The sequence below is a fragment of the Miscanthus floridulus genome, chromosome 7 (assembly GCF_019320115.1).
Source record: "Miscanthus floridulus cultivar M001 chromosome 7, ASM1932011v1, whole genome shotgun sequence".
NCBI classification, from domain to species: domain Eukaryota; kingdom Viridiplantae; phylum Streptophyta; class Magnoliopsida; order Poales; family Poaceae; genus Miscanthus; species Miscanthus floridulus.
This window is the reverse complement of record NC_089586.1, coordinates 123264249-123276329: the sequence shown is the minus strand read 5'-3', so window position 1 is coordinate 123276329 and position 12081 is coordinate 123264249. Positions and strand designations below refer to the sequence as shown.

Sequence of the window (12081 nt, the reverse complement as noted above, 5' to 3'; positions counted from 1 at the left end):
GCGCGATCTCGTTCTTGAGGCCCCAGTCGAAGAAATGATCGTAGAACTGGGGAAGCAGAAATATAATCACAAAATTTTCTTCAGTTCAACACGATCATACACGGCAATTTACAGCTTTTCAGAAGTCAAGAACTCACAATGGATGGGTTCCCGGGGTGCGTGAGGATGTAGGCGTAGCCCTGCATGACCTTGTCGGCGGGGAAAGGCCACATGTGCTGCGTGGAGCCAGTGTCGTGGTTGTCGACGAAGGTGACGGCCTTGGCCGGCCACCACCCGATCAAGCCGGGCGCCTTGCCGTCGGCGCCGCGCAGCCGCCACAGCTCGCCATCGACGGCGACGTTGAGGATGCCCTTGGTGGTGAAGTCGAACGTCGTGGCCGGGCTGGCCTTGCCGCCCACACGGTCCAGCCAGTTCACCAGCTCCTGCCGGTGCGCGTTCTGGTCGTAGAAAGGCTTGCCGTCGCCGCCGTAGGCCAGCGAGGTCCATATCTCGGCGACGGCGAAGCAGGGCTCGGTGTTGTCGATGTAGATCTTGGCGATGTCGGCGGAGTAGCCCTTGGCGAAGTCGAGGCGCCACGCGTCGAAGCCGATGTCCGTCTTGAGCCAGTTGAGCTAGCCGATGAGCTCGCGCTGGACGCGCGGGTTGAGGTGGTCGATGTCCGGTGCGCCGCCGAAGTCCGCGCCGGTGTCGGGGTTTCCCGTTCCGTCGGAGTACGCCCTGTCGTCGCTGCAGATCATGTGGGGGCCCCAGTCGAGGCGGGTGTCCGGCGTGCCGCCCTCGAAGAGGCAGTAGATGCCGCGGCCGTCCTGGTGCTCCGCCGTGCGGTGGTTGATGACGATGTCGGCGATGACCTTGACGCCCTTGTCGTGGAACGCCTGGATCAGGGACTTGAGCTGCGCCTCGTTGCCGTACTTGGACGCGTCAAGATCGTACAGGCGTCCTGGCAGGTAACCTGTGCACGTCACCACGGAAGGAGACGTGCGGTCGTCACAGCCCACAGGTTAGCACACGCAAGACAGTGAAGCACCTGGCTAGTTTGCAGCGCACTAGTTGGACCGTGGGAGTTACAGAGTAGAGGAGAAAGCAAGCACCTTGCTCGGCGAGAGAGTGCGACGCCGGAGGGAGCCAGACGTGGGTGATGCCGGCCTCGGCGATGTCGTCCACCTTGCCCATCAGGAAGCTGTACCATCCTCCGTTCTGCTTCCACGACTCCCAGTTGAAGCCCTGGTGGAAGGTGGTACGAACTCAATCTCAATCTCAGTAGAAACCATTGTTAGCAACTGATGTGTGATGAACAACACTAAAACTTACCTGGAACAGGATTTTCCCGGCAGCCAAATTGGACGACAGGCCCAGAAGGACGAGGAACAGGGCGAAAGGCAAGCGCTTGTTCGCCATGTTCTTCAGCTCTGCGCCTCTGCTGGTGTGCTTATGAACTGGAGGAGATGGCTGGATGGAGCTGGCCGGTGCAACTGGCCGGGTATTTATAGGCGAGCATGCATGCCGGATGTGCTTGAGCTTGAGGCTCGAGCGTTGTTCTCACAGTGCATTAATAACCGGCCGCCGCCGGAACTTGTCATCGGCCGGTGAGCACATCCATAGACGATTTAACGACCAATGACGGCGGAGCCCTCGATAGGCAGCCCCGGTCAAGACGTTTGTCTGCTACCCCTGATGCGGATCGGTAACGTGCGTGAGCAATCCTGAAGCAAAAACACGCGGCGGAACTGCGTCCGCGCGCAACCGATCGATTGGAGAAGAGAACCAGCAACCGCGAACGGCATGGCGTTTGCGAGGATGCCGGGTTACATACAGATCGAGAATCGACGGCGAGTTGCGACAGAAAATCTGCAGGGTCACGAACGTTCAGACTTCAGACTTTCAGAGGTCCTCATCAGAGGGCATTTACAGTTTACTAGTGTCAGTGTCACTGTAGAAAAATCTAGCGTTCAGATATTTGCAGCCCTCAAAGGCAAGGTCAACTAGCTAGACATATGACGATGCTGCAACGTTTCCTGCACAACTGAAGAAAAGAAACCATGGACACTGCATGCTGTGGTATTTGACCACGCGTACGTGCAGGCTGTATACTGCTTCGATCTACTGTAGGAGTATCAGTATGTATTTACAGGTTCAATTCAGGATATGGTTCGTCTCTCGAAGCGGATAACTCTAGGGGCTATGAGTTTCGACTCCAGCAACTTCCAGCAAGAGAGCCTGAACCACTTGACAGCTCTACTCGACCCTACACCATTCTCGGATCAAAAGCGATGCTGGAAGTTTTATCTGAGCTGCATTCGTTCGAGAACCATAAGTGATCCACGTCGATTTCTTGACGAGGATAAGGTAGCCCACATGATATTTCACCCAGATTTACGAGGATGAGGTAGGGGAAACACGGTTTTTTTTTAGCATGGGCACGGCGAATTTCACCCCGGATTTAAATCGGTTCGTACTCCAAGGAATACTCCAAGCTTTGCCTTGCGGTTGCAGCTCTCCGCATCCTTTTGGGATCCGCCAAACCGCCTTTTCCTGCTCATTGCTCATGCTTCTATATAAGAGCAAGGCTAATAATACAGCTGGCTTGCTAGCTGTAAGGTTCTTTGCAGCCTTCTTTCAGCCCACTCATATAGTAGTTAGCTCTTTACAGTTAATACATGGCCCACTTGTCTCTCTCACAGACTTTTTTGGTTCTTGTGCCCAAGCCGACTGTAAGCTTACGGTCCGCTTCTCCTCTCTCTCCTTCCCTCTCTCCTCCACATCAGCATTTAGTCGGCTTACAGCCTGTTATTATACTTGCTCTAAGCAGACTCCGTTACCAAGCCGGTAGCCATGATTGGCTGATAAGTTGTCAGATGCTGTACCAACTCTGCAGAACTAGCACAAATAATTTTTCTTCAAAGCAGAGAGTAGTTTTGATGCCCTACTATGTATGTATAACAAGCATAGATCAGGTCCTTTTATCATCAATCGGAGAAAAATGAAGTGCTCCTGAAGTCATGTTGGGTAATCATGCTGAGCTTGTGCATGTAACCTGTATAAAGAAAAAAGAAGAGAGAAAGAGAGAGAGACTAGAATGCTCAACTTGATGAGTAAATAAAACAAGACTAAAAAGCAATTGGAGACGCGGGGAATCGAATCCCGTGCCTCTCGCATGCGAAGCGAGCGCTCTACCATATGAGCTACGTCCCCTTTGACATTTGAGCATACATTACATATAACTTTCCATAGTGTAACTATCTTTTGTTAGATAGCCACCCATTCCTTAGCACAAGGCAGTTACAAACTCCTGAATAACACGTAGCTCATTCAACACATGCCAGATTGTAGTACAACTCATCTTATATGCTTATTTTGACATCATGAATGGCCAGATCGCCCGAAAGATTATTAATGATTTACAATAGTGTAGGGTCATTTAGCTCAAGCATTTCCTATGATAAAAGAAATATAAGTATGTTTAATTTAATGTTGTTCCAAGTCAAAAAAAAATTCTAACTTTAACTAGCAACATCTTAACTGAACTTCCTCTGTTGACACAAGCTTTTGATGAGCTCCAACTCCTTCAAGATCACCTCGATGCCATACCATATGATGAGAAATCCTCAGACTCGTGGGAGTCACTTTGGGGCCCTAGATACTCTTCTAGAAAGTTTTATGCGTGTGTCTTCAGCACCATGGAGGTACATCCCATCTACAAAATGATCTGGAGGTCTTCTCGCTGGACACCACGAGTGAAATCCTTTGCTTGGTTAATCCTGGTGGACCGGCTAAATACGAAAGCAATGCTGAGAAGGAGGCACCTAAATACTCAAGATGACGCGTTATGTGTAATGTGCAATGATGGGGTAGAAGAACACATTGAGCACGTCTTCTTTTCCTACCCGTTTCCACAACATTGCTGGTCTACCATCAACTTCCATTGGGACGTCGCCCTTCCTCTTCGAGAACGGTTCGTGAAAGAGAGCTCCAGCGTCTGACTTTTTTCACAGAGGTCGTGCTTATAGCTTCTTGGAAACTTTTGGAAGCTGCGTAATGACGAGATCTTTCAGAGAAGGGACCCTACTCATATACTTTGGCTCGCTAATTTTAAGAACGAGTGCCTTGCACAGTCAATTAGATTCAAGAAAAACCTTAGGTCCTCCTTTCTCTTTTGGCTAGATGCTTTCAGTTAATTCAGGTCTGTAACTCTGTTAACCTCCTTTTAAATATATTTAAAACCACTATGGGGATCTCCCACACAGTTTTTGTGTCAAAAAACATCTTAATTGAAAAGGGTTTTACATGTAGTTTCCTAATTAACAAATCTGACAAACTCAATATTATGCTTTTTTATTTTTATAAAATTTAAGATTTTTTATGAGTATAAATTTAAAGATGTTAATGATCAAAATTAACAAAGTTTGATTTAGGGGTTAGGACACACCTGAATATCGATTGAGAAAGTAGTATTCCATTACATAGTTGTGAATTTCATGTGCCCAGCAATCAAATGGATCTGCACCTATCTACTCTCAAATCCCAACACTACAGGGCTAACAATTTTTTCCAATAGTTTTATTAGGGCAGTTTTAACTCAAACTCATGAGATACTCCCTTTGCTCTAAATTGGAAGTTGTTCGGGCTTTTCTACGTATTTTTTCGAGTAAATTTCACCGGTGGTCCTCGAACTTGTCCTGAGTTGTCATCTAGGTCCTGATACTTGCATATTTAGTTTCCTAAACTTATCCAGAGTTCTCATTTAGGTCCTAGAATTTTCAAATTGCACATCCAGCTCCCTAAATTTGTCCCAAGTTCTCATCCTAGTCCCAATATTTTTAAAATACACAATCAACTTACTAAACTTGTATTACTATACCATCCTGGTCCATCCCCTTTCCCCACGCTATGTTGCATGTGCCCACCACACTCGTGCAGCCACACCACACTGCATAGCGTTCGTCCGCCCATAGTTGTGTACCACACGGGTGAAAGGTCGAGATGGCGACTAGAGGGGGGGTGAATAGTCTTTTCTAAAACTTAATCGCGTCGGCTAACCGATACAAATGCGGAATTAAAACTATCGGTCTAGCCAAGACTATACCCCACTATATATGTTCACTAGCACCTTGCAAAGATAACAATTATGCAACAAAGGCGTCGGCTAGCTAGAGCTCTCCTAACCAATTCTAGGAGCAAGGTCACACAAACCTATGCCACTAGTACTTTAAGCAACAAGGGAGCTCCTACACATGCTAGTAAGCTAAAGCACAAAGCCAACTAAGCTCACTAGCAAAGCTCAATAACAAGGCAATCAATGCCTAATTAGAGAGCGCAAATACTTAGCTACACAAACTAAGCAATGTGACTAACAAGGTTACTAAAACCAAATTAGCTATGCAAGGGAGCTACTTCTATGCTACACAAGCAAGAAGGTAATTAGCAAGCTACACAAGCTATCTAATTACAAGAGCAACTACACAAGGTTAATATGTATAAAAGTAATTGCAAGCTTGTGTAACGGGGATGCAAACCAACAGAAAGAATAAGGTTGACACGATGATTTTTCTCCCGAGGTTCACGTGTTTGCCAACACGCTAGTCCCCGTTGTGTCGACTGTTCACTTGGTGGTTCGGCGGCTAATTAGCATCACCCGCTAAGCCCGCACGTCGGGCGCCGCAAGAACCTACCCCTTGAGTGAGGGTAGCTCAATGACACGCTTTACTAGAGTTGCTCTTCGCGGCCCCCGCGGGGCGAGCACAATGCCCCTCACAAGCACTTCTCCGGAGCGCCGCACAAGCTTCTTGCGGGCTTCGACGGAGACCACCACCAAGCCGTCTAGGAGGTGGCAACCTCCAAGAGTAACAAGCACCACCGGCTTTCAACTCGATCACCTAGTGCCACTCGATGCAACCTCACGATGCAATCGCACTAGAATCGCTCACTCACACAATCGGATGATCACTATCAAGTATGTGTGAGATGGAGGGCTCCTAAGCACTCTCAAGCATGGACACAAAGTCCCCCAAGGTGCTCCACACTAGCCATGGCCGAAGGCCACTTCTATTTATAGCTCCAAGGGCTAAACTAGCCGTTACCCCTTCACTGGGCAATGGTCGGGCCGACCGGACGCTCCGGTCATGTTGACCGGACGCTGGACCTCAGCGTCCGGTCGCCCACAGACGGCCACGTGTCCCGGTTCCAACGGTCACTTGACTTGACCGGACGCAGCAGCTTTCAACTGACCGGACGCTGAACCCCCAATGTCTGGTCGTTTCCAGTAAGGTACCGACCTCGACCGGACGCGTCCGGTCACACTTGATCGGACGCGGCCAGCGTCCGGTCACACTCCAGCTTCTGCGTCACCGTACGTCAGCCTGACCGGACGCAGCCTGCCAGCGTCCGGTGCATTCAGATCCAGCGTCCGGTCAGTTGACCGACGCTAGCATCTTCGCGATCAACTCGTTTTCACTTCTAACTTCTTCACCCTTGCTCCAATGTGCTAACCACCAAGAATTTGCATCCGGCGTAATAGAAAACAGGCATTCCATTTTCCCGAAAGCGCCGAATCCCTGCAAACACCACCTCCTTTGTAAATGTGCCAACACCACCAAGTGTACACCATCATGTGTATGTGTGTTAGCATTTTCACAATCATTTCCCAGAGGATGTTAGCCACTCAACTTGCCACGCCACTCGATCCTAGCGACAATACAAAGTTAGATCACTCGAGTGGCACTAGATGACCGATATGCAAATAAGTTTGCTCCTCTTGATAGTACGGCCATCTATCCTAAACCCGGTCATAAACTTCTCTACACATCTATGACCGGTGAAATGAAATGCCCTAGGTTATACCTTTGCCTTGCGCATTCCATTCCATCTCCTTCAATGTCGATGCAACACATGCACCAACACGATCAACAATGATATGATCCACTTCATATCATCACATGGTCATATTGGTTCATCGATCTTGACTCTACTTGCTCTTCACCGTTGCCATCGTCCATCGGCGCCAAGTCTTGCTCAAGCTTCACCGCCACGCGGTCCATCACTCCAAAGCCTTCGACTTGCCCTTCACGCTTGCAACCGGTCCATCAAGCCAAGTCTTGTCTTGATCTTCTCCACCTTGATCACATGACTCAATGTCATGTCTCATGTGCAATAAGCTCCTTCATCATCACATGTGCGAGCTTTGCAACATCTCCAAGCCATTTTCACCTCCATGGCATATGTTGCTCATACACATGTACCTGTGGACTAATCACTTGTGTATCTCACATAAACACAATTAGTCCACCTAGGTTGTCACTCAATTACCAAAACCAACAAGGACCTTTCAACGGGGGCAAGGATGTTGGTGGGAGCTCATGAGGGATGTGTAGACCTAGCTTTCTAGTACTTGCTATGTCGATTGGTCGTGTTTGCCCTACCACATGTCCCAGTCAAGCCTTCGTTGTCGTGGTCCTCCTAGCTCCTGCTCCACCTCATTCTGGTGCCAGCTCTTGCTTTGTAGTAGTCGGATTCAATGCCACCACTGCACTCCTTCCTCTTCCCCATCTCGCAGGAGCTCATAGTCATTCTCGCCATCTCCTCGCACTCAGTTTCTGAAAGGCCCTAGTTTGGTTTTGATAATTAAGTAACAACCTAGGTGGTCTAATATGTGTTTATATCGAGATACACAGGTGATTAGTCCACAAATACACTAGTGTGAGAAAGCAATGGTGGAGAGGTGGCTTGGACATGTTGCAAGTGCTCAACTAGTGAGATGAAAGAGCTGCATGTGGCTCGGTGAGAAGATGAAGAGGCATATGAGCAACTAGTGAGATGAAGGAGCTCATTGCATATGAGCAATTCCCACGGGGGACGAGAAGTGACAAGAGTAAGAACAAAGAACGCCTAAGACTAGAGCGAGTAAGGTAAGATATGCGAGTAGAGAGGACTTCCTATGGATTATCTAATAAAAGGTAAGAACAAGGTTGAAGATATCAAAGTTGTTTACTTCGGGGCGCAGCCTACCCTAATTAACACAAAAGGATTAATTAGACCAGGAATGCAATGAGCCCTGCGATTTAAGAGCTAGACATATTGTGGTGGAATATAGAGGATGGACAGGGCTATGACCACGTGCCACCTACCACAATCTATCCCAAGGCCTAGCCGTAAACACAGGCAAGCTATAGCCTAAGCACCATGCTTAATCTATAAACTCACTACTCTGATCTGGGTCCCGATAAAGTGAGATCAGAGCACTCTAACCAAGTGGTGAAACCCATAGACAATCCTGCACTTCGCTCGATTAAAGTTGCATCCATCGAGGTACAAGTATAAGAGGTTGCCGACAGGCCTAGCCCCTCCCCAAACTTCTCCTCACTCTCTCCCTATCTTCTAATACCAATGATATGGTTTCACATAAGCTCAACACATCTCTTGCTTGCTTCTTCTTAGAATGGATGCTTCACTTGGCGCCAACAGCTCCTTTTATAGTGTGTAGGGGGGTACTTGTAGGAGTGGCAGAGGCGGTGGAGTTGCCAAGTGGGGTCGGGTGATACCCCTAGGGTCAGCCGACCCTAGGATGGCACTGCCATGCCATCCAACGGTTCTGGATGCTACCTGGTGGCGTTTGGTAGTTATTTAAGGTGGTTTGGAGTCGGTAACTTGTTCTAGTGGATGGTGGTGGGCCATTCAATCCATGGGAAGCGTCCTGGTGGACATCGGATCAAACTGACACTGACCGAAGATCGCCGTGCCACAGCTTGCACAAATGTGTTTCTTTGGCAACCCATGGATTAGTGATGTGGCAGTGAAGAGAGCAAGGTCGGGTGACCCTATTAGGGTCGGCCGACCCCACTAGGTGGGCCATAGACCCGTGCTACGTTAGTTGCCTTCTTGAAGTTTTGTATTGATGCCTTTTTTACTAATTTGCCCTGCAAGCACAAATTTCCAAGTAGAAGTTGAACCAAGTACAATTATAGCAAAAACTTTGCTTTTATGTTGGTTTTATGGTCAATATGTCGGAGTGTTGATGGTTAGAATTAAGGTGTAAGGACCATCAACATGTAGCACATGGCCTGACGGCGCGAGCGGGCATGGCATGGCCTAGCGTGGCAACATGGGTATGACACCACACCGACAATGCAACATAGACAGGCGCGGGGTAGTAGGACGAGCATGGTGCAACGCTATGTGGCTATGCGAGTAAGTCAGGCATGTGTGGCGTGGCGGAGGAGAGGACAGTGGTGTGAGGCCGAATGGGCCATAGTGGTACAAGAATACAACTTTAGGGACCTGAGTGTGCAATATGAAAATAACAGGACCAGGATGATAACTTGGGACAAGTTCAGCGAGTTGAGTGCACAATTTAAAAGTACCAAGGCCTGGATGAGAACTCGGAACAAGTTTAGGGAGCTAAATATGTAATTTAAAAGTAGCAAGACCTAGAAGAGAACTTGGGACAAGTTCGAGGACCGTCAATGAAATTTACTCTAATTTTTTTATTACACATCTACATACACATTATGTTAAGTATATAATAAAAGCTATGTATCTAAAAAAAACTAAAACGACTTACAATTTAGAATGGACAGAGTAATTTCTATAGTTACTAAATCATGTAGACACTACATATATAGAAATCATATTCTAATGAATAGTTTCTTCAAAATAATTTTTTATCCAATCATGTATCTTTTCTCTCCATCATGTAGCTGTCACATCTCTTTATATTTTGGATCTCATTTAGACATAGTTCCTTATCTAAAAAACTATTCCATCGTCTCTCTTCTTTAATTCCATGCCCAATCATCATTTTGTTTAATTGACACTCTAATTAATAAACATAAAAACCACCCTAGTTCCTGAGTTGGGACTACCCTTAGGAGTTGCTAACTATTGTTAGTATATTATTTGAATAACTGCGTACCATAACTGTGTGTAATTAATTTGTTGCCAATTTGATAAACTACTAGGAAAGATGCAAATTATACTAGAAAAAACAATAAACTCACCGAAACCACTGGCCACTCATAAAAAAAGACTATTTTTATTTGCAGTGCAAAGCCATGTCGCCGCACATCCAGAAGGACATGCAAGTTAAACACCCGATGACCAGAACTTGCTCGCCTTCGCCTATAAATAACGAGCAGTCACACTAGTTGCTCCCACACATCTCACCTAGTTCCAGGCAGTGCAAGCACTTGAAGTGAACAACACATGGCGAGCACAGGCTTGTGCATGTGCTTCTTACTCGTGCTTCTTGGACTGTCCTCCAATTTGGCACTCGGCCAAGTCCTGTTTCAGGTAACATCGACGTCGACACCAAGTAAATACTAGCATACTACATACCACGATCTCCCTGTGGTTCGTTTTGTACCGGACGCTCTGTCTCGTTCGGAGTAGTGGCCTGGCTGTGAAACCTTTGTGTGTATGCGTGGTTGCATTGCATCAGGGCTTCAACTGGGAATCCTGGAAGCAGAGCGGGGGATGGTACAAATTCCTGATGGGCAAGGTGGACGACATCGCCGAGGCCGGCATCACCCACGTCTGGCTCCCTCCGGCGTCGCACTCTGTCGCCGAGCAAGGTGTCTGCTTTCTCCTCTGCTCTCTGTAACTCCGACCACTGCGTGCTTCACTGTCCTGCATATGCTAACCTGTGACTACTGCTGTACTGCACGTCTCTTTGGCGCGGTTACGTGCGCAGGCTACCTGCCGGGGCGCCTGTACGATCTTGACGCGTCCAAGTACGGCAACGAGGCGCAGCTCAAGTCCCTGATCAAGGCGTTCCACGACAAGGGCGTCAAGGTCATCGCCGACATCGTCATCAACCACCGCACGGCGGAGCACAAGGACGGCCGCGGCATCTACTGCCTCTTCGAGGGCGGCACGCCGGACTCCCGCCTCGACTGGGGCCCCCACATGATCTGCAGCGACGACAAGGTGTACTCCGATGGAACGGGGAACCCCGACACCGGCCTGGACTTTCCCGGCGCACCGGACATCGACCACCTCAACAAGCGCGTCCAGCGCGAACTCATCGGCTGGCTCAACTGGCTCAAGACGGACATCGGCTTCGACGCGTGGCGCCTCGACTTCGCCAAGGGCTACTCTGCCGAGGTTGCCAAGATCTATATCGACAACGCCAAGCCCTCGTTCGCCGTCGCCGAGTTATGGACCTCGCTAGCCTACGGCGGCGACGGCAAGCCTTTCCAAGACCAGAACGCGCACCGGCAGGAGCTGGTGAACTGGGTGGACCGTGTGGGCGGCAAGGCCAGCCCGGCCACGACGTTCGACTTCACCACCAAGGGCATCCTCAACATCGCCGTCGATGGCGAGCTGTGGCGGCTGCGGGGAGCCGACGGCAAGGCGCCCGGCATGATCGGGTGGTGGCCGGCCAAGGCCGTCACATTCATCGACAACCACGACACTGGCTCGACGCAGCACATGTGGCCTTTCCCCGCAGACAAGGTCATTCAGGGCTACGCCTACATCCTCACACACCCGGGGAACCCATGCATCGTGAGTTCTTGACTTCTGTCCTGAATCTGAAAAGCTATAAATTTCCGTGCAAGATCCGGATGAACTCAAGACAAAAATTGTGATTATATTTCTGCTTCCGCAGTTCTACGATCATTTCTTCGACTCGGGCCTCAAGAATGAGATCGCGCACCTGGTGTCCATCAGGAACCGCCACGGGATCAAGCCGGACAGCGAGCTGCGCATCATCAAGGCCGACGCGGACCTGTACCTCGCTGAGATCGACGGCAAGGTCATCGTGAAGGTCGGACCAAGATTCGATTGTGCACCCCTCATCGCACAAGGCTTCAAGGTCGTAGCGCACGGAGATGGCTACGCCGTCTGGGAGAAAAACTGAGCCAAATTTGTGCCTCGTTCGGTAGGAAGAGTTTTAGCAGATTGGACCTGCATTTTTCCTAGCTTATATTACTTCTAATACGGGATAGCTACCGCTTGTATTCGAGATTAGTACTTCATCTGTTAACAATGGCTGATTCCTGCAATGACTAATTGGAAAATATACCAGATTATTCCTCACCGTATGATACACTGATGTGTCGCACAAACATACTGGATCATACATTGCAC

General features: G+C 48.9%; 1 protein-coding gene, 1 non-coding gene and 1 pseudogene across 2 annotated transcripts; 1 reads left to right on the top strand and 2 right to left on the bottom strand.

Moving 5' to 3' along the window:
- The window catches only part of LOC136466183 (alpha-amylase type B isozyme-like), a 1711-nt pseudogene extending 128 nt beyond the window's left edge, over positions 1-1583 (bottom strand).
- A 1536-nt stretch (positions 1584-3119) lies between these two features.
- On the bottom strand, positions 3120-3192 carry TRNAA-CGC (transfer RNA alanine (anticodon CGC)). The gene has a single exon. It is a non-coding gene; the product is annotated as a tRNA-Ala (tRNA).
- Positions 3193-10194: 7002 nt separating this feature from the next.
- On the top strand, positions 10195-11851 carry LOC136467813 (alpha-amylase-like). Its single transcript, XM_066466605.1, has 4 exons — positions 10195-10281; positions 10430-10562; positions 10682-11496; positions 11600-11851. Exons 1-4 carry the CDS (start codon positions 10195-10197, stop codon positions 11849-11851), a joined length of 1287 nt encoding a protein of 428 aa, XP_066322702.1.
- Positions 11852-12081: the final 230 nt, after the last annotated feature.